Below are 24295 nucleotides of genomic sequence, written 5' to 3' on the forward strand. Positions count from 1 at the left end.
ATATCATACTACTCCCCACCAGGTGCCCCCTCATATACCCTGCACAGTTATGGCCGGGGGCATGGTGGCCATAACAGGTATACAGGTGTGAATACACCTGTGCTGCGCACCCATATAGATGACTAGACTGTAAGAATAGAAGCTGCCTCGTGTGATAAGCCAGGGTGTGACTGCTATATCTGGGTGACCCCATTTCCCTGGGCCACTGGCTGCCGTTTGGGCCAGCACAGCAGCAGATAAGAAGATAGGAGCGCCACATGAAGTGAGCCTGAGATGTGCACACAGAGATAAAGCAGCGAGACAGCGCTCATCCCGGGCAGAGACGAGCAGAGAGGAAAGAGACCGTTACACAGGAAGAGAGATTACACTGAGGAAGAGATGGAAAGAATTAGCGCAGCCCTCCGCGCCGTGTGTGTAATGAGGACATGATGGGGAGACAGGCAGGAAGAATGAGGGGGATGGGAGGAAGGTAATTGCCGCCTGTCTAGGGAGTGTCAGCGGGACATCACGTCTTATAGACAGAATAAACAGCCCGGGCACGGAGGTTGTCAGGCGGCGGCGGCGGTGTCACATTGTCATCAGCACGTGGAGCGCATTATTATCGGACATTACACGTCGTGCGCCCTCAGTGCGGCTCCTGCGCCGGGCTTTCCCTCAGCGATCCACTTTCCCAGCACCACAGCCGCCGTCGCTCCCCCAGCTAACACCGGGGGAGGAGAGGGAGGAAGCAGGAGGGGGAGGGGGTTGGCGCGGCTCCTGCTGCCGCCTCCCACCGCTCATCTTTCTTCTTTCCTGGGGGCTTCGGAGATTGACCTCGCTAACCCACCCCCCACCCAGCCAGGCAGCCAGCGCCTCCTCCTCCTCCTTCTCCCGGGGAGGGACGTATCATTCTCGTCGGCTCCGCTGTGCGCACCAGCCTGCAAATAACAATAATAAACTTTAGTACGTCCGCTGCGCGTCTGGAGAGAGCAGCGCGGAGATCGGCGCTCTGTCTGCGGCTATTTATTACTACGGAGGGAAGGAGCTGACACACCAGTGCGGGATCTATATATACCTATGTATCTATACATTTATATGGAATGATGCTGCGGCTGGACTGCCTTATTAACACCGGGAATTACAAGGAGGATCAGTGCCGGACACAGACCTCTGCTGCCTAAAGCTTCGCTAAGGACAACCAACTAACCCCGGCACCGCAGGTAAGATGGAAAGGACGGCTTGTCGGATCGGCTGTGGTCTGATAACCGGGGCTGTAGTCAGGCTCTAGCGATGTGACGGGAGTTGGTGATCGGACTTGTCTGGGATGTAGCAGGTAGTTAGTGGTCACCATTGTGCTGGACTGTCTGTGTGTCATCAAGTGTCCGTGGATCGGGCTACAAGTCTGTATAGTTGTGTCTGTGCGATCTCCGCTGTACTGCACGGAGAGGATCGCTTTAGCAGTCCGCTTCACGTATCGGGGTGTGATAGGGGTTATCGGCACTTCTGTCACACTTTAGCGAGGGTGAAGCATTGATCGCATCTTAAGAATTGTGTCTTTGGGAAGTTGTCTTTGATGGCTGCTCTTGTATATCGCAACGATTCTTATCTAGCGGCAGCGATGTGGATTTATCGATCGTGGATTACAATGCGCTCTCCCGGCGGTGTGCATTAGGTGCAGGTTGCAGCGTGTCACTGATCACCATCATATGCGATGTCGTGTGTGGGGTGCGGGTAATTTCGGGGAAAGTCCCAGGATGGCGCATCCTGTGTCCCGAGCGCATGAAATGAATGTACTGCATGCGGGGCATCGTACTGCGATCCAAAGCTGTATATTACTATGTAACCTCCGCTAATGCTATAATGTGCGCTACAACTTGTATGTCTATTATACTGTATGTAGGTGGCGGGGAGCTGATGGCTTGCGCTTGCCCTTGTTTAGCGCCGCAGCTGCTCGTGTCTTGGCTTTGTCTAGTAGTGGCCAAGTGGTCATTGTGACTCCGGTGGCTATAGGGACTTGCGCACGCCAAGTTTGGCCGGTGACTGTGCCTGTCATTGACTCTATTGATTCCCGGTGACAGTTTCGGTCAGGATGATGTGTGAGGACAGCGGGCCGGGGGGCGGTGTGACACCCCGATCACCGGCACAGCCTCCCGCAGCGCCGCTGATTGCAGCAGTACATCATTAATCTTGTGTGCGGCAGGATACGAGCCAGAACATCCGCCGAGCTGAATTATTAACAAGGAGTAATGGAAGACTTTCTACTTGTGGGGGTGTCGGCCCCGGCAGTCAATAGTTAAGCGCGGCTAATGAGGGGTTAAGTGTCTGCTCCCGCTTTATTAATGGCCTGTGGTGGGGGAGCAGCCGGAGGAGCAGGATGTGTCGGGGATTAGAAGGAGTTAAGTCTCGCTCTCCTGCGATCACCTCAGGACTCCTGGCAGCCTCTTGTTTGTTCAGCCGCCTTCTCGCTGCTGATTTCTCTTCCGTCACGAAGCTCTGGGGGCACGGCCGGGTTATCGCTGCCGCCCCGTCACCCTGGGGTTAATGAGGGCCCCGCCGCGGTGCGGCTTCGGCATTTTTTCCGACTGGATGATCGTGTTTGTTGTGTGAGTTGCACTTTTGAACTCCTGAAGTCAAAGCAGTCACTGGACCGGAGAGCACATGACGCGAGTTCTGACTTGACACCCTGTCCAGAAATATCTCCAGGTTTTTGTTTGGAAAGTAAATAAAATGTGTCTGTAGCCAGGCGTCAGCAGACGTAGCGCTCCCTCCGCGCAGCGCCAGACTCCGGCTTATGTCATGTAATTAGAGCTGCCGCACGGAGCCGCGGCGATTGTAAAACACTAATTGCTCCGTTTTATGGCCGCCTCTTAAGATGGGCTTGATGTGACCTTCTTTATACTGGCGCTCATTAGGTTATATGGTGACATGACAGCACGTAGTGCGGGGCTCGGGCTGACAGGAAAGTCCCCTTTTGCGCCCGCAGTCTTGCCATTTCCCGGAACAGTGCGCTGCGTTAGCTACGAGTCGTGAACAGCACGTCCCCCGGCCCGGGAGCAGGACGAGCCGTCTCACTGAAGATATGAATATGGAAGCAATTAGGCGAGATGGGCCATTTCATAAGCGCAATAAAGCACTGCGGGCTGCGAAGTGACAGCTATAATGCGCAGCTAGAGGGCTCCAGCCGTGCGTTACGCGTCTCACTGCGCACTTAACCCTTTCGCAGCACACCAGTCTGCCAGGTACCGCACACGGAGATGCCGGACAAGTAGCGCTGTTTCTGTCACTAACGCCTGGTGTTAATAAGTCACAGTAATACTTGTGACTTTGCTATGGGGTGAGATTTCCATGGCGCACGGAGCAGGCTCTTCCACATCGTGCCACTTTCCACATCGATGTGCGTGTGTGTGAACGGCACCTTCAGCCCCCTCCCTCCTCCCATTCACATGCAGGAAGCGGCCCAGCACTAAACAAACACTGATCACTCGGATAGGGATTCACGATAATTAGTCAGCCCGAGGGGAGGGGGCGCTCATACAAAGACACGAGTTCACTCAGGCACTTGTCAATTACCGCCGGCTTGGGCTGGAATCCCACATACCGGGCTGGCACCAGCGGGCATTTATTGCGGCTCTCCAAGGAGCTCCGTGCCCTTTAGTAACGTCATGGGGTATTATTACCACTTCTTTGTCTGCTCGGGGTTAGCACTCCGAGTTAGGCGCCGCTTCTCTCTCCGTGGCCTCGTGTAGTGGCATTAGTATGGCGGAGGGACGGCGGCGCCTTCTCCTCACACGTACGTGATTTATATGCTCAGGGCCGGAGGAAAATAACGTCACAGACAGCGATAAATTGAGTTTGGCAGACTTCTCCGAGGTTATATGGGCCACAGCGGGTACAATGTCCTCGGCTAGAACCGAGCGTGTAGTCCGAGCCTGTGAGGTGACCGGACATGTCGCACATCTCCTAATGAGGTGACCGGACATGTCATTTAGTGAGGTGACCGCACATTTTGCACATCTCCTAGTGAGGTGACCGTACATATGGCGCATCTCCTATGTAAGTTCACCGGACATGTGGCGCATCTCCTATGTGAGGTGACCGGACATGTGGCGCATCTCTTATTTGAGGTGACCGGACATTTGGCGCATCTCCTATGTGAGGTGACCGGACATGTGGCGCATCTCCTATGTGAGGTGACCGGACATGTCGCACATCTCCTAGTGAGGTGACCGGACATGTCATTTAGTGAGGTGACCGGACATGTGGCGCATCTCCTATGTGAGGTGACCGGACATGTGGCGCATCTCCTATGTGAGGTGACCGGACATGTGGCGCATCTCCTATGTGAGGTGACCGGACATGTGGCGCATCTCCTATGTGAGGTGACCGGACATGTGGCGCATCTCCTATGTGAGGTGACCGGACATGTGGCGCATCTCCTATGTGAGGTGACCGGACATGTGGCGCATCTCCTATGTGAGGTGACCGGACATGTGGCGCATCTCCTATGTGAGGTGACCGGACATGTGGCGCATCTCCTATGTGAGGTGACCGGACATGTGGCGCATCTCCTAGTGAGGAGACCGGACATGTGGCGCACCTCCTTGTGATGGGACCGGACTTCCCTGTCTCTACAAGCCGGCACTGTTTGCCAGTGACACCTATTCAGCGCTTGGCAGTAATAGACAGGACGCGAAGTGTCCAAGATGATACTTGTGACCATAGTGCGTGACCAGGGCAGCTGGCGTGAGGCCAGAAAGTGCGGGAAAGCTGTGGAGCGAGGCATGAAGGAGCCCCCGGCAGCGCGAGTAGAGCGCGGCTTCTCCCCGGTACGAGCCTGCAGGGACAGCTGCGAGCGTTCTGCGTGATTAATACGAATAATAAAAGGCTTGTGCTGCTCCGGGAAATAACAGCCGCGATGTCTGACACTCGGCTCCCGGGACTCGTCACACACCTCACCATATCGTATCTACTCATGTCCGGAGCCGACTAGCGCCAAGTTCAGCCGGCTCCGGGCACATCTGCCACACGCAGGGCAAGAACAGTTGTGGCCACGCTATAAATGGCCCACATTTACCTCAGACACCATCGTGTCCGCTCTGCTATTACTATTACGTGGGTAATACTGCGATAGTACTCCCGCCATCTCTACCACAATCCCCGAAGCTTTCAGTAACATCTGCGCTAATGTTTCCTCTTCAAAATTGCCGCAATTACAGCAAATGTATCATTTACACAATTATTGATGTTCCTCCTCTAATGTGAACACGGCGCATGTAAATGTGACACAAAACTGGGATTGCATCCAGAAGAGATCGTCAATCTATAACCCCAAACTGCTGCGTGTGAACAAGAGGTGACATTCCCGTAGACAACTCTAGTATTCATCCAATTCTATGCCCTGTCCCCAGTTCACATAGTGCGGTACTGCATGATGTCATTGGGAGCCCTTTGTAATGCACATGAGAAGATGCCGCAAGTTTGCAGGATGTTTTTCTGTCTGCTAACCTCTCCCTTATAGATGGTAAGCGCCTGGCTGTCTGCAGCATTGTGCGGTAATGATGACTTCCAGGAACATGTGTCAGGGCGCAGGAAGATCGCAGCCCTTCTGGAGTTCATTATACGCTGCGGTACCTGAGGCCTGTGCGCACAGCTACGTAATGAGCGATCTACCGCGCCGGCCTCCTCTAATAGATGACGAGCCAATTTCCACGGAGCAGTCAGGCTGGGAGCGCGGCGCCGCTTTTATGTTGTAGCGGTGAAATGTTGCGTTTCTGGCAGAGCTTAGCGTTCCGTGTCCTATCGGGCTGCGTGATGTAGTGAGACACATAAACACTAAACCTGCTGGAGCAAGTCACCGCATAGTTTGGCTCAAGTGCACGGGGCTCGTAAGAAATGCGATCATTGTGTGGAAGCAGCTGTTTCCCCCTACACTGCGCCTAGCACTGGAGAGAGCTGTCTGCTGTCATGTGCCCTCCAGCCATTAACTCTTACTGCTGCTGGGGTGGGACTACAAGGCCCAGCTCAAAGTGGCGGGGTAACTATGGAGGTTAGAAGAGGCTTCCATCAGAGCTCTCTGGCGATGTTCTTGTATCAATCAGATCGCGTGCAGGTCGCCTATTCTGCGCACTCCTCGCATTATACAGGCAGCCCTCCGAGTAGCTGCGCTCAGTTCCGGAACATAAAGGGTAAAGTGAGCGCTCCAGCTCGCCTACAGCTGCGAGGAGAGTCACAGAGGAGGCTGTCTGCATCGGAGACTGTAAAATAATAATAGGAGCCTGTTTAATTCTCGGATCGCGTCTCGGCACAGCAGGGGGAAAGCAGGAGCGCTGTGTGCGCCATGTGTATGCCCCACTGGTCCTGGCCGACGAGACGGATCCAACGGATTACAGCGCTCATTAATAATAACACACAGCTATATAGAGGAATATATATAGGCCTCATTCACACGGCCCCGATAAATGTAGGAACAAACCCGGCAATAAACAATATTTCCTTAGGGCTAGGGTCACATTTACATAATTCCTTTCATTTTCCTGTGATTTGTGACAGCATCGGTGAAAGAGGTTCCTAATGGGATCTCCAACATGGAGCTTATTCATACGACAGGGCCGTGTATACGGCTGTGAAATGGTACGTTTTTCACGGCCGATGTGCAATCGGAGGGTAATCCAATTTCACGGATCAGACTTGAGTTTATAAACGGGCCGATATATATCTCCTGTACCTGACCGTCTTGTGAATGGATCCATTATTTTCTATGGTGCTATGTGCTGCCCATTATATATATATATCAGCTAGCACACAGCCGTGGAAGTCTGTTGTGTGAATAAGCGCTAAAGAACACCTCCAGCCGCACAGAGTATTTTCAGTAACACAACAGACGGGCCATAGACAGGACGATCGTCTATAGTAAGAGCTATAGGCTCCTAACCCTATGGAGGAGGCTGCTAGCGGAGGAGGCTGATGGGACGCAGCAATATTTTTTTTCTTTGGGGGGGTTTGTATAGAAGTAGTCAAACCCCCCCCCCCCCCCCAAATAAATCAGAAATCTTAGGCTGGGCACATGACAATAACTCTGACATTCTGCATTTTGTTCCTCCGCAAACTGCTGTGGCAATAAATACCACAAATCGCGTGGTTTTTTTTGCCGGTTCTGACTTTATTCGGTTTTACACCTGAAATCACAAACATAAGGACAGATTTGTCACAACATGCACACCAGTGTGTTGCGGTCTGCTATGTTAGGTGACCCTCGCCCAATACACCCGTGTGCCCAATTTTTATGTCCGTGAATAGAAGTACGTGTGCGCTATAGATCGGAACACTGTGTGGATACAACTTTGTTTATTGAGCTGACCGTACTGTTTTTCAGGATTGGTACATTTTGACTAATAATGAGTTGATATATTCCTATTTTTCTGCGTGTACCCCATTCCAAGCCCCCATGGCCCATGAATGATCGTGCTCTATGACCGCGCTCCGGCATTATGTCATGGGCTGGGATCGCACCCACACACAGGCTGCAGGCACCCCGGGCCGGGTGTAAATGGAGCGCTTGTTGCCTGGAATGTTACTGCCCCCTGTCCTTTGTGATCGCCCCCGGGCTGAATGCTGATCTCCTGCCCCTGTGCCGGCTGCAGCTGTACGTCCTGCTCCGGGACCTCTAGAAGCGCTGAATGCTGCGTTATTGATCGGCGCCCGGCGATGTCTCCGGGGAGCAGCTGCTATAAAGAGCCGAGCGCCACGTCTGCCATCAGTGATATTGGTGCGCACCGCCGCCCCCTCCTCTTACTTATTAACCCGGCATTTAGCAGCGCGCCCTCCCCCCGGAGCAATTACACTCCAGCCCTGGAATAAATCATGCGCCGCGATAATCCTGTTAATAAAACGCAGCTTGTTCCTGACACTTTCCTCCCGCGACTCCCCGCACGTCACCCCCGGGCTCACACCTCTGCTGCTCCGCACAATAGTCACGGCTAGAGAGCTGCGGATATATATTATATACACACACGTAGATATAGATAGATGATACTGCTGCTGCGGAGCTCATGTACTAATATCATCGAGCGCAGCCGTATTATGTACAATAGAATACACGCGTGACGTCGCTCATATATATACGTACACTGTATAACCATATACACTGTGTGTGTGTGTGTATATATATATATATATATATACACACACACACACATATATATATACACACACACATATACAGATGATACGGCTGCGGTACTAATGTAGTAATATCACCCAGCGCAGTTCCCGTATATGTATAATAGAATACATGCGTTACATCGCCTCTATATGTGCGGCCATTTATCTATCTATCTATCTATCTATCTATCTATCTATCTATCTATCTATCTATCTATCTATCTATCCACACATATACAGTATATATAGATAGATGATACGGCTGCGGTACTCATGTAGTAATATCACGCAGCGCAGTCCCCGTATATGTACAATAGAATACACGCGTTACATCGCCCCTATATGTGCCGCCATCTAGATTCTATTCTATCTATCTATCTGCTATCTATCTATCTATCTATCTATCTTTCTCTATCTATCTGTCTATCCACACATATACAGTATATATAGATAGATGATACGGCTGCGGTGCTCATGTACTAATATCCAGCGCAGTACAATAGAATAGACGCGTTACATCGCTCCTATATATGCGGCCTCACAGGGAAGTCCCATCATGTTAATGTACAGAATTAGGGAACAACCCCTGATGTGGCCCCGGGTGTGCGGGTATTTCTGGGTGTAGTATGGTATATATAATGTATATAGCAGAAGAAGGCGCTAACATCGCTCGCTGTATCCTCTCCGTCCCGGAATAAGGCTGACTTTGTATAATACATATAAGGTTCAGTGCACATGAGGCGGTTGTTCCTGGGGTTACTATGACATGGGGGCAGTAAATGTCGGCCACACTCCTCAGGAAATGACTAGTAAACCCCCGGGCTGCCTGCGGCTGCTGGCCGGGTCAGTGCGGGCTCGCTGGCAGGATATCAGAGCCGTCACCTCTCGCCTGCTAATGCTCAGGCCGGATCAGAGCTGATTTATGTGCCCTCGGCGCCCCCTCCCGCTGCCGGCCATACACAGACACGTGTGCGGAGGCCATGGCTCTATAATACGCGGCTGTAGATAGTGTGCTCGGCGCTGTAGCCGGGATTTCTCGCTAGCGCGGCCGCTAATCCCCGGTGATGTGCGCGCCTGTCTTGATCTGGAAGAACAACTGCTTTTGGGATTAGGCAGACAGGCGGCCCCCTCCCCTCCCCCTGCCACACAGACTCCAGGACGTGCTTGGCAGGCAGCGCTGCGATGTCTTCTATCCTCACATCGCGATCGGGCTGCGTTGCCGTGTCATCTCCTCCCAGCCGCGCCGGAGCCGCACGATCACCGCCGCGCTGACATGTCATCTATCAAGAGACGCGGCGCGATCGTGTCCTGTGCGCGGAGCAGGCAGCCTGTGATTTATAGACGTGTGTACAGACACATCGGGGCCATTGTTCTGCCGCCGCTAGGAAGGGGTTAATAGCCGCAGCGGTGCCCTTGTCGGGCGGTGTATTGTAGCGATGTCTCGTGTGTGGTCCCGGCAGCCGCCTGATAATGACAGCAATTATCTGCTATAGGCCGGGAGTGATCGCCGCCTGGAGTCTGCTCTAATGTGATTGCGGGTGACAAATGGCTCCAGCGTGCAGCGGGTTAATGAGATCAGCTAGTAAGTTGCTTTTCCCTTGACCTATAAACGACCTCGATTTGCATAGCCCCCGTCACCCTCTTTATTGCTGGGAATGTCCCTGAGCGTTTAGCACAAGCTGATCCCCTCCTCCACCACCTCCCGAGCAAACTCCTGCATCTATTATTAATGACCCGGGGGACTGCTGCTGCCTGTTCACACTGCTCCCCGATCTGCTGCTGCTGCCATCAGCGTCTCACCACCTTCTCTCTGCCTTCTCATGTTTCCGCACAGGGGGACACACTGACGACAAGGGGAAGGCTGCACTTGTAGGGGCGACATGCTTTCCGCCACCCCCCTCTATGGGAACGTGCATAGCTGGATGAGCAATGAGCGGGTCCGCATGTGCGGCATCAATGAGGACAGGTAATGGCCCTAATTCATCTACATTATAGCGTCTGCCGAGCGGCTCCATTCATCAGCAGCCCGCACACGGCTACGAGACGGCGGCTCCTGGAAGTCAGACCTCTAGTAATGCACATAGCACCCCGTAACTAACCAGTAATCCACCAGCCCCCCATAACTAACCAGTAATCCACATAGCACCCCATAACTAACCAGTAATCCGGCCAATACCCTGGGATATATAATAATATACAGGTAATAACTAGCAAGTAATCCACGTAGCACCCCGTAACTAACCAGTAATCCACATAGCACCCCATAACTAACTAGTAATCCACATACAACCCCATAACTAACCAGTAATCCGGCCAGCACCCCGATAGATAATGTACAGGTAATCCACATAGCAGCCCATAACTAACCAGTAATCCACATAGCACCCCATAACTAACCAGTAATCCACATAGAACCCCATAACTAACCAGTAATCCACATAGAACCCCATAACTAACCAGTAATCCACATAGAACCCCATAACTCCAGTAATCCGGCCAGCACCCCGATAGATAAGAATGTACAGGTAATCCACCAGCCCCCCATAACTAACCAGTAATCCACATAGCACCCCATAACTAACCAGTAATCCGTCCAGCACCCCGATAGATAAGAATGTACAGGTAATGCACATAACACCCCATAACTAGCAAGTAATTCACATAGCACCCCATAACTAACCAGTAATCCGGCCAGCACCCCAATAGATAAGAATGTACAGGTAATCCACCAGCCCCCCATAACTAACAAGTAATCCAACCAGATAACTAACAAGTAATCCACTCAATAATAATATACAAGTAATCCAGCCAGCACCCCATAACTAACGAGTAATCCTCCCAATAATAGTATACAGGCAATCTGCCAGCACCCCATAACTAACAAATAATCCCCCCAATACCCTGATGGATAATAACATACAAGTAATTCACCCAGCAACCTATGACTAGTAATAGAATATAGGTAATCCACCATGACTAATAATCTACAAGTAATCCACCCAGCACCCGATGTGAAGACCAGATCTTTACTGCCAAAGTATAATACTAGTCTATAAGTAATCTGGCGACCACTGCCATGTATAGAGTCACCGATTCTTCCTGCCCATGTCCAGAACACGATCTAGTAATAGTCAATAAGTTATCTACCGATCCTTCCCTCCCCGATCTAAAGCCACCGATCCTCCAGCCCGATGTAGAGAACACGATGTGATACTAGTTATAAGTAATATTAAGATCTCTCTAATCCTGCTATGGAGAACAGAACAGAAGAAATAAACCGACCTCTAATAGCAGTGAGGAGCGCAGTGTATATAGAGACTCCACCCCGACCCCATAGTCTTAGCATGTATCCTTTTTGGAGATACGATCCCCTTTATAATCCTACAGTTGCTATTACGGTTTAGCTTCGGCTGCTTCGCAGGCGGCAATAGCGACACCTGCAGGCAACACGTGGAACTACATAATTTACAAAGATCGTGAGGAGAAAGCTAAACTCCAGTTACAATGGCTGCTAGTGGTAGATCATCTATTATATGGGCCTTATAGGAAGTTTTATTCATTTAGGTGACATATATGTCTGAAATGAGAGAATGTATAAATGTAGTTCCAGATCCTCGGATTTCTGTCAACATAACATTACATAATAATAATGATGGTCCTGAAATACATTTTAATAAAAAAAAAAACTATCATAATTCTAATGTCCCACATATCAAAACACTGTAAAAAAAAATGCGCAAATCTGACATCTTCCGAAAATCAAAATGTAAATATATAACACACCATAAAGTAACAAGATTAGATTTGTTATCCCAGTTTGAGGTAAGGAAGGTATTAGCCTATAAGTCACCCATAACCCATTAATTGTCTTAATCTCTTCCCAGGAAAATTCTTATCAATGACGGTGACATTCAGAAAGCCAGGCTTGAGCTGAGAGAGGATCATCTCGGTCACACCTTGGTAAGACTGCTTACTAAATGATCATTCATTTCTATGCCAAGTTCACACTTGATGTTTCTGTGCATTATTTAGTGGCTGTTTGTTTTTTGTGCAGGCAGGTTATATAATGAATGGTATTATAATGGGGACAGATAGTCAAGGGAGAAACCAAGAGTTTAGAAGTAAGAAAACACACATTGAAGATTTTTCACTGTCCGTGTTGCCAAGTCTTACAATTATTTCTACCTTTATATTGTATTTTACAAGTTTACCGTCACTTTGAGTGAATTTAAAGTAATGACCAGTTAGTCCATTGAGGATAAACTAGCCGCATCCTTTAGAATTTGGACCTTGGCACATTTTGGTTCTTTGTAGACATGACCGGGTGGGTGTATAGTGACAAGTTGCTCTTTGTAGGGCATTCTGTTCTCTTTGGAGTCACAGTAAGAACCTGGCATTAGCCATATATTTAATTGAGTTGGTTTAGTTAAAAGGCAGCTACCGCCGGAGGTTATCATTCTCTGCACACTGCGTATATCTAGGTCAGTGATGTCGAATGCAAATGAAGAACAGAAAACAAGGGTGATATTTGTTCACGGTCACACCCAAATCAGTATACGAACAAGCACTTTGATCCTCTTTTGTGACTTGCTTTGTATAAATTTTAGATTTACAACTATGTATCATGTAGTCTTAGACTCCCTTTATTAATAATATTGAATTTTTTTATATATGTTTTTTTTGGACAGGTGGATGCAGCAGCTGTACATAGAATGGACAGCCTTACAGCTCTTGGCATGGATCGTACAGGTCTAATGCAGGAAGGTTTAAGAGTTCCAGGAGGGATGGTCTACTCTAGTCTATGTGGCCTTGGAACAGAAAAAGTTAGAGAACCATCCAATTCAATCCCAGGGCTTGGATATGCACCTGACCGAAATGGTGAACTTCAGTTCAAGCCAAATGCTGCTGAAACAATGGACACTGCTCAGATGACTGGAAAACAGCCCAATGGTTTTAACTCCTTGTTTAAAACCCCACCAGGACTGCAAAAGACACCTGTCCCTACAAGTGAAGCACTGGTTATGGACAGAACAGTAAATGACAAACAGAGTCCACTTGGAGTGAATGGTGCTAATTATTTAAGGATTCCTTGGGTGCACTCCTATATGGACAGTGCCTCGCCAGCTATGTATCCATTCATTGATTCACCAAATAAGTATTCTATAAACATGTATAAGGCGTTTCTACCTCAGCAGTCGGCTTACAGCTTGCCACAACATTTGACCTACTCACCGGTTTGCCCAACTGGTGAACGCTTTGTATACCTTCCACCTTCCCCTTATGTAACATCCCACATTCCAACAACCCTGGCACCACCAATGAGGATCCCTGCACCATCAGCGGCTCCAACCATACCTACTACTGTTCATTGTTTAGAAAAGAGCTTACCATGGAAGATGGGGATTAATCCAGGGTCCACTGTTGATCCCCATGCTTATTCTCATCTGCAAACCAACAAGCAGCCTAGGGTTCCATGCCCAAAGTCTATGGCTACCAGTATGTCACCCGAGGCCTCTCTGTTGTTGGCGCCTTCTCAAAGACCTTCTCCAAGGCTTCATCACTCCACTCAACCAGTTGGAGACGGATACTCTGATTATCAGTCATTTGTTAAAATCTCCACACCGCCTACATCTGTTGTTCACACAAAACCACACACTAGTATAATCAGTGACCTCACACCTTTAAGGCCATCTAGCACTAAAACTAGCAAACTCCTTGAAGGAGAAAATGCACAGATGCAAGCACCTTCAAAAAGGTATACAAAAGAAAGAAAGGATGACAAGTCCCCCAGCTTGTTGGAAAAACAAACACCTCACAAAGAAGGGGCCGAAAAACCACTCGATTTGTCATCCAAGCTTAGTGATGCTGAAATGTCAGCAATGTTGCTTTCAGGGCGATCTGGAAATGCCATGGGAATGTGCACCAGGGACATTCAGAAAGAAGCCATATCTCCTTCTGCTGGTGTTAGTGCCATCTTCAGACCTGAAATAATCAGTACTGCTCCTTCATCATGGGTAGTCCCTGGTATGACCGGGACGGAGGACATGAATGGAATCATTATGCCTCTTAAAAACAAAGCATTGGAGAGGGTTATGCCACAGCAAAGGAGTTCTTCTTGTCCCCGCATGGGAAGCTCTGAAGTAGTCATTACAAGCAGTTCTGGATGCGTCTCTAGTGCAGGTCGTCCGGCATCTGCTTCGCCTGCGCCAAATGCCAATGGGGAAAGTAAAACTCCTGAAGACAGTAGTAAGTCTGCTATGCAACAACAACTTCCACCTGCTAGTTCACTTAGTAAGAGCAGCAAAGTAGCAAAACCTTCTATAATGGAATCGACCATTAAAGTGAGTGAGAGTGGGCTGCCCGCTGCACCTATGTTCTTGCCTCAGAGTGACTCCTTCTGTACTACACCCTTGGCTTATCCAAGCAGTTTTATCCCATATTCAGTGTCTGAGAGCCTTGCATTGTCTCACTTACATTTACATGGAAAAGCTCCTGTGTATCCTCATCCAGTTTTGTTGCCCAATGCGAGTCTTTTTCCTGGTCCAATGGCACCAAAGCCTGGGATTTCTTACAGCATACCAACTAACAGAGATTACATGGCCTATCAAGAGACGCTGGGTATGGTACATCCAATCTTGCTACCACCTTCGGCAATGGAAATAAGTAAAGACGACAAGGCGGAGAGGAGGTCTAGATCTCATGAAAGGCCGAGATATGAGGAACCTGTTGGGAGGAGACTGTTGGATATATCGGATTCCACACCAAAGCTGAATTTGGAAACTGCCTCAGATAAGAGCTTGAAGCCCCAACAACCTTCTACAGTAATCAACAAACATCCACCGAAGACAGAGATGCCATGTTGCAATGGAGAAAGAGATCCAAAATGCGAATCTAACATCGCCATTAATGGTTTTGTACCTGAAAAGCATGTCATGAGTGATCTTCAGAAACCAGAACAGGGGACACCAAACAGGGAGTTTATAGTATCTAGAGAAGAGAATCCAAGAAAGAATGATTTTCATGATTCATTTCACATTCCTAAACCTTCTCAGAATTCACCCATTTTCCAAGCCAGAGAGGAAACCTTACCCGTTAACCAATCCATGGAGGCGGCTTCTACCGAGTTGGGCGCTCAGTTCCTGATTCCGAGTCAGAACCAAGATTCGCCAGCTGGATTTTTTAGTCAACCGCAGGAAAAAACACAGTCCTTTGTTATAGCAAATGGGCACTCTGACACCGAAACAGCAGAGGCGATAATGAGAGACAGTTCAGATGAACTTGTGAAAACCAAATCTTCCAAATTAACTAAAAGGATAGCAAACTCTGCTGGCTACGTGGGCGACCGGTTTAAGTGCATGACAACTGAGTTATATGCCGACTCAAGCCAACTAAGTCGCGAGCAGAGGGCCTTACAGGTGAGCTTCTGAAAAAAATTCTATCTCCTTGTATAGTATATTAAGCAGTGTTCTTGTCACTGGACATCCGTGAGGTAGAGAAACACGTAACATGGTGCATGCACGACCCCAACCCTTATAACGTCTTATCTGCACTGTTATCTGCAGGTAATAAACTACATTTCCTAAATGTACATACTGAAACGTTAAATAATTCTACTGATATTCTTATAATGAAATGACTAGTAAGGTCACAGCAAAGTTGTGTATGACGTATGGTGTTATGCTATTTTATTGTAGCAAATAGGTAAATGTGAGCCAGTAGTGTAACATTGTTCATGTCAAAATGTATTGGATGATTATCCAGATAATGTATTAAGTGCCCATTTTAATTACTTAGATGGAAGGCATACAAGAGGACAGTATTTTAAGTCCACCCGCTGCTTACTGTGAGGTCAGTCCTTAAAGTTTTTATTATTAGCCTCTACTGCATTATTTTCTTCATTTCCAAGTATGTGACAGGCCATGGTTTTTGTGTCTTGACATCCCGCTGTAAATGTACGTTTGCTAATTTGATGTTTACCTTGCATGTAGCAAAGCATCTGAAACATGTTCCTTTTTTTACTGTAATTTCCACATCCTTAACCTTTAGAACAATATGAGTTTGCTCATTATTAGGAGGAAGAACGACAGACGCATTTGTTTAATTCACCGTTCTGTTGTACGATCGATGTCGCTTGTGTATTTAGGCATGCTTGTGCATTTTAAAGAGCCGCTCTATAAAGTTGTGTCTTGTACAAAAGAGGTCAGCGTGTCATGAAGACTTGTGGTGTTCATAATGTCTTCTTAATTTATGGATGTACATGCAAGGACGCAAGTAGGCCTCAAGTAGAAGTGACGCTGTCGTCGGCTTTCTGAGCAATGCAAGCTGTGTTAATAGCGCTCTGTTAAACATGCCCTCCTTAACTGTAATGATCGCTTTTTTTAAAAAAAATCATACAATATGATATATACGTGTAAAAGTGCCTCAACCGTTTCAGTGCATGAGACATTTTTGTATATAGTTATATGTAGCACAAGGCCATTCATGACAACTTTCTGCTATGAAATCCTTCTGACAACACATTGGGAATGCAAAAAAAAAGCATATAAGGGCAGGTTCACGCCTGCACCCGGTCTCCACTTTCGGGTTTCCCTCTTCTGCTGAGAGAAACTGGACTGGAGACAGAAACACGTCGGTCAGTTTTCAAACCCATTCACTTAAACAGGTTTGCAAAGTGACCGCCCCTGAGCGTCTTGTGCGTCTCCGCGGCAAAACCGTTTTTCTTTTAACCAGACACAAAGTCCTGCATGTCTGACTTTGTGTCCAGTTAAAAAAAAAACTGACCGCTGGGTTTCCGTCTCCTGTCCAGTTTCTTTCGGCAATAGACGGAAACACGAAAGTGGAGACCGGACGCAGTTGTGAACCCGCCCTAAAATGTAATAAACAGCTTTTATGAATATGGAGTAAGTTCTCCATTTTAACGCTGACCTGCCCCGCTGTGGCCTCCTGACCTTGGAGCTAGTGACTGCTTTACCTCTGTAATAGGGAGATAAACATGTTATCTACGATCTCCCAGATTTCTTTGTATAATTCATTTATTTTACATATAAAAGTCGCACAATCCAGATAAAATACGTTCATGACCCTTACGTAGGCTAATATTGAACATCTGCAGTTCTTGGAACTCCAACTATTTTCTCTGATGGCTAGTATTCCTGCTTCCTTGCTCCATTGTGCCTGCAAACAGTTAAAGTTGAGCCCCTCCTTCTTTCGGAGCGGCTGGCAGCGTGAAGTGAGAAGGGCAGAAGTGTGCTTTTCATGAATAATTTCCAGAGAATGACCGGGCAGAGCATTGGAACTGACTGCAGTATTAATTCTCCAATGTCAGGAGTCACATCACAAATTCATAACCGCTGTCCTTTTTTTAAAGGAGACTACCTTAGGCCCAACTCTTCAAATAGACTTTTCTGTAACTCATTAATACACAAACATTAATATTAAAAAATCTATGAAAAATCACAAGTAGATGTGTCTTCTGGGAAAGATTGGTTACAAGCCTTATGGCGTCCGTCACGTCTTCCACAGAGTTTGTCATCCAGCTTTCCTATATTCCAGAATTCTACGATATCATTTCAGCTGCGTCTTGTAATAATGGTCTATAAGGGTCACGTAAAAAACGGCAGAAAGTTGTCTTGCATTTCATGAAAAGTTGCATATATCTTTGTAAGAACTGAACTTTAACACATCAGTCTTTTATCCTTCATCATTTGGTTTCTGTAAAAATGAAATCTTGGCCGTGCTGGTTCACTTTTGCAGATTTGTTCGTTTTTGTATATCAGTATATACTTGGGGTTGTTCTTGTTATTAAACATGTATTGTAGCTGAATGTTTTGTTCACTACGCCTTTCTTTTTAGCGTGCTATGATGCGCTTCTCGGAACTTGAAATGAAAGAGCGGGAAGACCACACTCCTACCAAAGACTTGGAGACTTGCAAGCCTAGTAAGTCCGACATGAAGCTTTCCACAGAACATATTAAACCAACAGACTCAGCCTTGGGGGATTCTGTCATCAGCCAAAGTGAAGGTGAGGAAATTAGATGGGATCTGGTCAGTAAACTGTCTTCAAGGTCTCAAACCATAGTCTGAGGCCATTGAGATATTAGGCGCTAGTCTGAAATGCAGCGTGTGTTTCATTAGCTTCGACATTTTCCAGGCACTGGTACAATAAAGATACTAGAGCAAAAGGATTAGGTGATATCGAGAGTATGGGCATCGTGCCAGTAGCCAGACGTCAGTGTCTTGCGGTTTTTCTTTAAGACCTTAGTAGTGTTCACCAAAGCCTCATATAATCCACTCTGGTTAGCTTTGTCCTGCTGTTTGTGAGCTTACTGTAAACGCTGGAAGTTGGTTTATAGATAAATCTCTAGTGTTTATGGCGGTATAACGTGGATTGGAATATAAATCTATTTGGTGAAGAGACAAAGCTCAGCTATAGTCTGCAGTTACCTAAAATGATCAAGACTTCGGCTGCTGCTATATTCGGTCTGGAGTCTGCTACCATTAAAAGATTAAAAAGGACCCTTTCATGGTTTGGGGCACAGGCAGGTCTATATACTGCTGGAAAGCCGACAGTGCGCTGAATTCTGTCGGCTTTCCCGATCTGTGCCCCGGGAGAAGAGCTAGTGGTCCTGGTACCGTAGCTCTTCACAGTCAGAAGGGCGTTTCTGACAGTCTGTCAGGAACGTCCTTCTGTACAAGCAGCGCCAATAGCGCTGTGCTCTGAGACCGGGGAGGAACGCCTCCTCCCCTCATGATAATACTCGTCTATGGATGAGCACTGTGAGCAGAGGGAGGGGGCGTTCCTCCCCGCTCACACAGTACAGCGCTATTGGCGCTTCTTGTACAGAAGGACGTTCCTGACAGAGTGTCAGAAACGCCCTTCTGACTGTGAAGAGCTACGGTACCGACACCGCTAGCTCTTTACCCAGAGCACAGGTTCGGGAAAGCTGACAGTGTGCTGAATTCAGTGCACTGTTGGCTTTCCAGCAGTACAGAGAGCTGCCTGTGCCCCAAACCACAAAAGGTCCTCTTTAAGGAACAAAAAAATTCTTTGTAGGAAATCGTTTACATCGGGAGAGCTGTAACAGTGGCATAGTTTCCATAAGACCACAAAAATCCCACAGTTCTGAAAATGAGAACGGGATCCAGATGTTGTTACTAATGCTGGCTGACAGCCTGCGATCGCAGGGTGTGTGGTCCCATAATGACCACAGTGAGCGATAATGATACGGAAGAAATAAATGCGGTCAGAAGATGGTCGCTCTGGCCCTGTATATTTCCTACTGCACTAACAAGCGCCTGTGGTGCTGACCTTTTATAGGCACTAGACCGTGATCCTGACTGTCCTCACACCCTATTCTGTAGATATGTAACGGAGACATGGCAGGCAGCATGTGTGTATGAGGACTTCAGTTATGTATCTAGAAAACGTCTTAAACATAGATCTAAACTTGAATATAATCCCTATTGCTGCACCATGTCTGCACAATTTCCTCTGTCTCTTAATGCTGCACATCACATTAGTGACACAATAGGGGTTAGGGTTACTGTACAATGTCTGGTTAATGGGTATTGGAACTCCATCTGTGTTAATTGCCACTCAAGTCTGGATCGCAGGGCTTCGTAAATCCCCACCGCGTGCCCTGTTCAGAAGCCTCTGCGCTGTGCTGTTATTGAAGCTGAAATCATCGCAACCTGTGCTGGTGGCTACAGCGAGCAGAGAATATTTTCTGTTCCATTACAGCCTCACAGCTCTGCGGTGCGAAACATCTGTTTCCAAGTAGTTTCTTTACACTGACTTTTAACCCTTTTATATTCTTGGAAATGAAGACTGTACGAAGGTTCATTCCAATAGTTTAGAGATACGATGAATGTCTTAATGTTGGTAAAAGCAGCAAATACACAGTATGTCGTGTTGTCCTTAAAGAAATACAAACAATTAATAGATGAAGTACCTATTACCCAGCCTGCATGATTTTTTGCGAGCTGCTATAGAAATATATAGAGGTCAAGATATTCCTAATTCTGTCCATTATGAAAATCAGAAAAAAAAAATGTACACATAATATACATACACTGTATAATATACATACACTGTATATATATATATATATATATATATATATATATAGATATAGATATATATAGTTAGATAGATATCAGAAGGCGGAGCTTAATTTGTCTGGTCTCCAATCACAAACAGGGTAGTTGGGAAGTGTTCACATACTGCAGGCTGCCTCCCAGACAGAGAATGGACTGATCTTAAATTTTGAGAGGCGCTATCATTGCCATCATTTCTGTTCAGGCCCCCTTAAAACTGCAGTACAAGGCATGCATAATTTATGGTTATGTGTAATTTAATCAATAAGAAGTAAGAAGAAGACGAAACTAGCAAATTGTCTTATGATAATCTTAAGGAGTTACAGGAGTTTTCAGATGTATACTCAAAAACAAAGCGGGGTGAATTCATCAAGATCAGCATATTATATGATATGATAGTGGAGGATCTTCCAGATTCATGACGCACAAATCTACGCCAACTCACGGCTAACAGAGTTCTATCTAATGTTAGTGAATTTGGCGCGCCCTATCTACTTTTAAAAACGTGGCAAAGCGGGTATTAAAATGCCACTTGTGACTTTTATTAGTTTCAAGTGGTGTTAAAGGTTTTCAACTTTTTTACGCCAAAATAAAGGCAGAAAATTCTTAGTGAATCTGCCGCTGTCTCTTTAGTAGGTTATTGCTTGTAGGGTTTCTCCAGTGTTTGCAGTCAAACAGATGTGGTCATTTCCATACCTGATCCTGCTGCAATAATTCCCGGGCCTACTTTACTCTGCCGTTTTGTGAAATCTTCTCTCCGCCAGAGAACATTATTCTTATTCCGCTGGGTTAATATTGTGTTTCTGTCCTGCTGTGCTAATGGCACAAGTCCTCCAGCTGCCCAAACAGAACCCGGGTCATTGTCCTTAAGTGGTTTCACATTCTTTTATCCAGTTTGGGAATGGGGGGCCCTTGTACGAGTGGCACTGAAGCAGGCCTGGTTGCCCAGGAGACTAGTAAATGTTGCTATGGTGATTCATCGGCGGAGCCGCTTCTCCCTACGAACGAGAGATTATGGGATGCATGTGCTGCATGAGTCATATGATTGTTCGGAGATCAAATGATCGAATGATCTAAGTAACTGGCGTGCAAGCATCACATCTCCACGAGTCACGTGGACGCTCGCTACTTGAAGATAATGAAGCAACAGGCAAATTTAAAATCCTGAGATGCCAGTGAATGACTTGGACTCGCAGAGGAGCGTATGATCTCATTTCTGCATTCTCCGCAGCAAAACAGACCTGTGGTGTTACGAAACAGATTCCGTCTGTGTGCGAGCCATTCATGTACACACTTTCTTTATATGGACTCACTTCATCCGGGTATTTCTAAAACTTAGCAGATACTATTTATAAGCTAGGCAATATTAATATGGGTTAATACTAGTTTCAGCTTTTTGGAGGAATTTTATTCCCCGTAGTGTGGCATATTATCCAGTCCTGGGTTTTGATGTAGTGCTGCAAGTGTAAAATTTGTGTTCCATTAATATAATGTAATACCAAGAAGGCAGGACCGCATTGTAAAATTCTTGTCCGTACACTATACACTTTATGGTCTCTTATAGTGGAAACCATTCTCACCCTGCTGCTTTAAATTGTAGTGTGTTTGTTATGTTGGCTGTACACCTGCAGTAGCTCTTAGCACAATGCTTGTTCTGCCATTAGATATTCCTCCTAAGCATACTTGGTCCAGAGAATAGGGTAAGCAATGGGTGGGCGCCTCTGGTGGCAGTGGATCTCCGCTACATTCCTAAAAGTTCGATTGTTGAATGTGAATATGAATACACATTCCGTCCTGCCAAAAACAGCACGTCTCCATATTACTCAACTCTTTCTTTTGAACTAAGTATGGTTGTCTGAATACTGTGTTGATCTGAAGGCTATATATTAATCTTTGCTCCTATACCTTTCAGGTGATCTGAAGACCACTGGTGGAAATCAGACTGACACATCTCACCATATAGTACAGGTAGTGCCTAGTGAAGACAGTCATTCGGAGAAACACATTGCTTGTGAAACTGTCGATGAGAAACCAGAACTCACAGTTGATGTAAAACTACAAGGACCAAGTGTGGGGTTAAAAAGGAAACAACCTGGAGAGCCCTTTTCCAATGACCAACAGTCAACCTGTGAAGAAGCCGCACAGGAAGATGTAAGGGTGAAAAGGAAAAAGACTGGTGAGTAACTTTCCTTGCTGTCTTAGAAGTGGGTGCCGGTGGTAATTTTTAGACGAGAATACAGAAGTGGTGGGGGGGACACTGTGACATTTTGCAACCTGTAGTTACAGACATAACGGACATGATCTGCCACTTCCCTGTTTTCTTACCCATATTTAATTCCATGATCTTTCATAGTACCAGTTGCTGTATGGTAAGTTGGGAACAGTATAAGCTTTACATAATGCACTTTACTCCAAAACATTAAGCGTACTGTATATATGTTTGCTTGCATACAGTATGTGTATTAAGCAAAATCCTTACATGTGTATTGGTTTTTATAGATGACTGGCCAGAGAGGGAAGTGCCAGAGCTTTCCAAAAAATCCATTGAAGAGTCCCACTGCAATGAAGTCACGAACCTGAGAGTGTGTATCGAACTCACAGGATTGCACCCCAAAAAACAAAGGCACTTGCAGCACCTAAGGGAGCTAGGACAGCTTGGTAGAAAGGAGGCTCCTGAAAGTCGGGAGATCATAGACACTGAAAACAAGCACAGAAGTGTGGAGGAAAAACCATTCAAAGCTAAACCCGAAATCAAAAGCACCAGTGACTTGGAGGATCTTAATGGAGGTACAGTGCTGTCCACTGGGAGTACAGACTAATCTGATATATATTTATTTATGCCTTAGAAGGGAGATAATTGCTGTTTAATTATTAATGTGATGGGAATTGCAGGGTTAAGAAGGCTTATTCTGTAAGAATCCATATTCATTTCTGGGCTCCAGCTGTGCAGCGCTTAACATCTTGAATTCTCTTCTCTCTTCTTCCGTCTTCAGACATCCCTGTGTCTGCTCATACGAAAGGCTTTCCACTCTGCTGCCCAAGCAGCAAACGTCAGAGTCAGACAAACCCTACTCCAGCCCCTAGGTTAGCAGCCAAGCAGCAGAAGATTAGAGAGGGCCGCAAGGCGTACGTGCCATGTACAGATGAAGAGGGGAGTCTCCAAGTCGCGTCATTGCCTGAGGATTACACAGAGTACGAGAAGCCCTCTGGAAAACGGCAATTCAAGACAAAGCACATGACTCCACAGGAGAGAAAGAGGAAAAGACTGTTAATCGGAGATGATAGCATGGATAATGGAAGTGCAGACGAAAAGGTGCTTCCGCTTGTTTGTCTCCTTGTTTTACACACTATATGTATAATGTATACAGGTAGATTTAAATCACTGGACATTTGCCTTTTCAGCAGTTCGTTAGGGCCTAAGACAAAATATGCTGAAATCCATATGTCACAGCATGTAGTGTATAGTGTAATCTTAGGCCCAGCACCTTGTCGGATATTGGTGCTAGACGGTTGGCCGTTACATGAGTAAATAGAGTTTAAGAAATGGGACTTTTTGAGAACGAGTTACTCTCTTTGAGGGTTAAATATGAGCGTATTTGCACCCTTGTTCTCGTCAGAGCTTGACCCATGCATCCAGATTATGGTGACATGCATGCTGGGTAATTTGTACTATATTTTTATTTTCTCCCCTCTTTAATTGCCTGAAATGGAAGGCCTGGAGAATTATTCCTGAGAGGTCCGCAACATATTATTTTTTGCGACAGGCAGCATTTCACAACTGAAAGGATTAATAGCTGGTTCTGTGCTAACTACATTGCAGTGCAACTGAAAGGTCACCCGCTTATAGATTTCTAATATTTCCTGCTTCTCCATAGACATCTTGAAGTCATTCATTGTGTTACATTATATTATGTCTACTGGGCTTGTGCATTCATTTTCTTTTCCCGCTTGTTATGTCCCTTTGTTCTTTATTATACCTGTTGACCTTACGCAGTGATGTTTTTTTGTGCGGTGTTTATTTACAGAGAGGGCGTTTTTGCCTTCCTTGGGGAAAAAAAAA

At 46.6% G+C, this 24295-nt stretch overlaps 1 protein-coding gene across 3 annotated transcripts in view; it reads left to right on the plus strand.

The window, feature by feature from the left end:
- The first annotated feature begins 869 nt into the window (after positions 1-869).
- Positions 870-24295, plus strand: part of BCOR (BCL6 corepressor) — a 32619-nt gene continuing 9193 nt past the window's right edge. The window contains exons 1-9 of one of the 3 annotated variants that reach the window (XM_075263963.1): positions 870-1199; positions 9974-10105; positions 12024-12099; positions 12828-15554; positions 15934-15987; positions 17992-18160; positions 22148-22411; positions 22735-23022; positions 23229-23548. In XM_075263963.1, coding sequence (XP_075120064.1) covers positions 10020-10105; positions 12024-12099; positions 12828-15554; positions 15934-15987; positions 17992-18160; positions 22148-22411; positions 22735-23022; positions 23229-23548 — 3984 coding nt within the window. In that variant the 5' untranslated portion in view covers positions 870-1199; positions 9974-10019. Of the gene's footprint in view, positions 1200-9657; positions 9722-9973; positions 10106-12023; positions 12100-12827; positions 15555-15933; positions 15988-17991; positions 18161-22147; positions 22412-22734; positions 23023-23228; positions 23549-24295 lie in introns of those variants that run through there. The other 2 variants (XM_075263964.1, XM_075263965.1) reach the window with 2 other exon arrangements.

The sequence above is a fragment of the Leptodactylus fuscus genome, chromosome 2 (assembly GCF_031893055.1).
Source record: "Leptodactylus fuscus isolate aLepFus1 chromosome 2, aLepFus1.hap2, whole genome shotgun sequence".
In the NCBI taxonomy this organism is placed as follows: Eukaryota; Metazoa; Chordata; class Amphibia; order Anura; family Leptodactylidae; genus Leptodactylus; species Leptodactylus fuscus.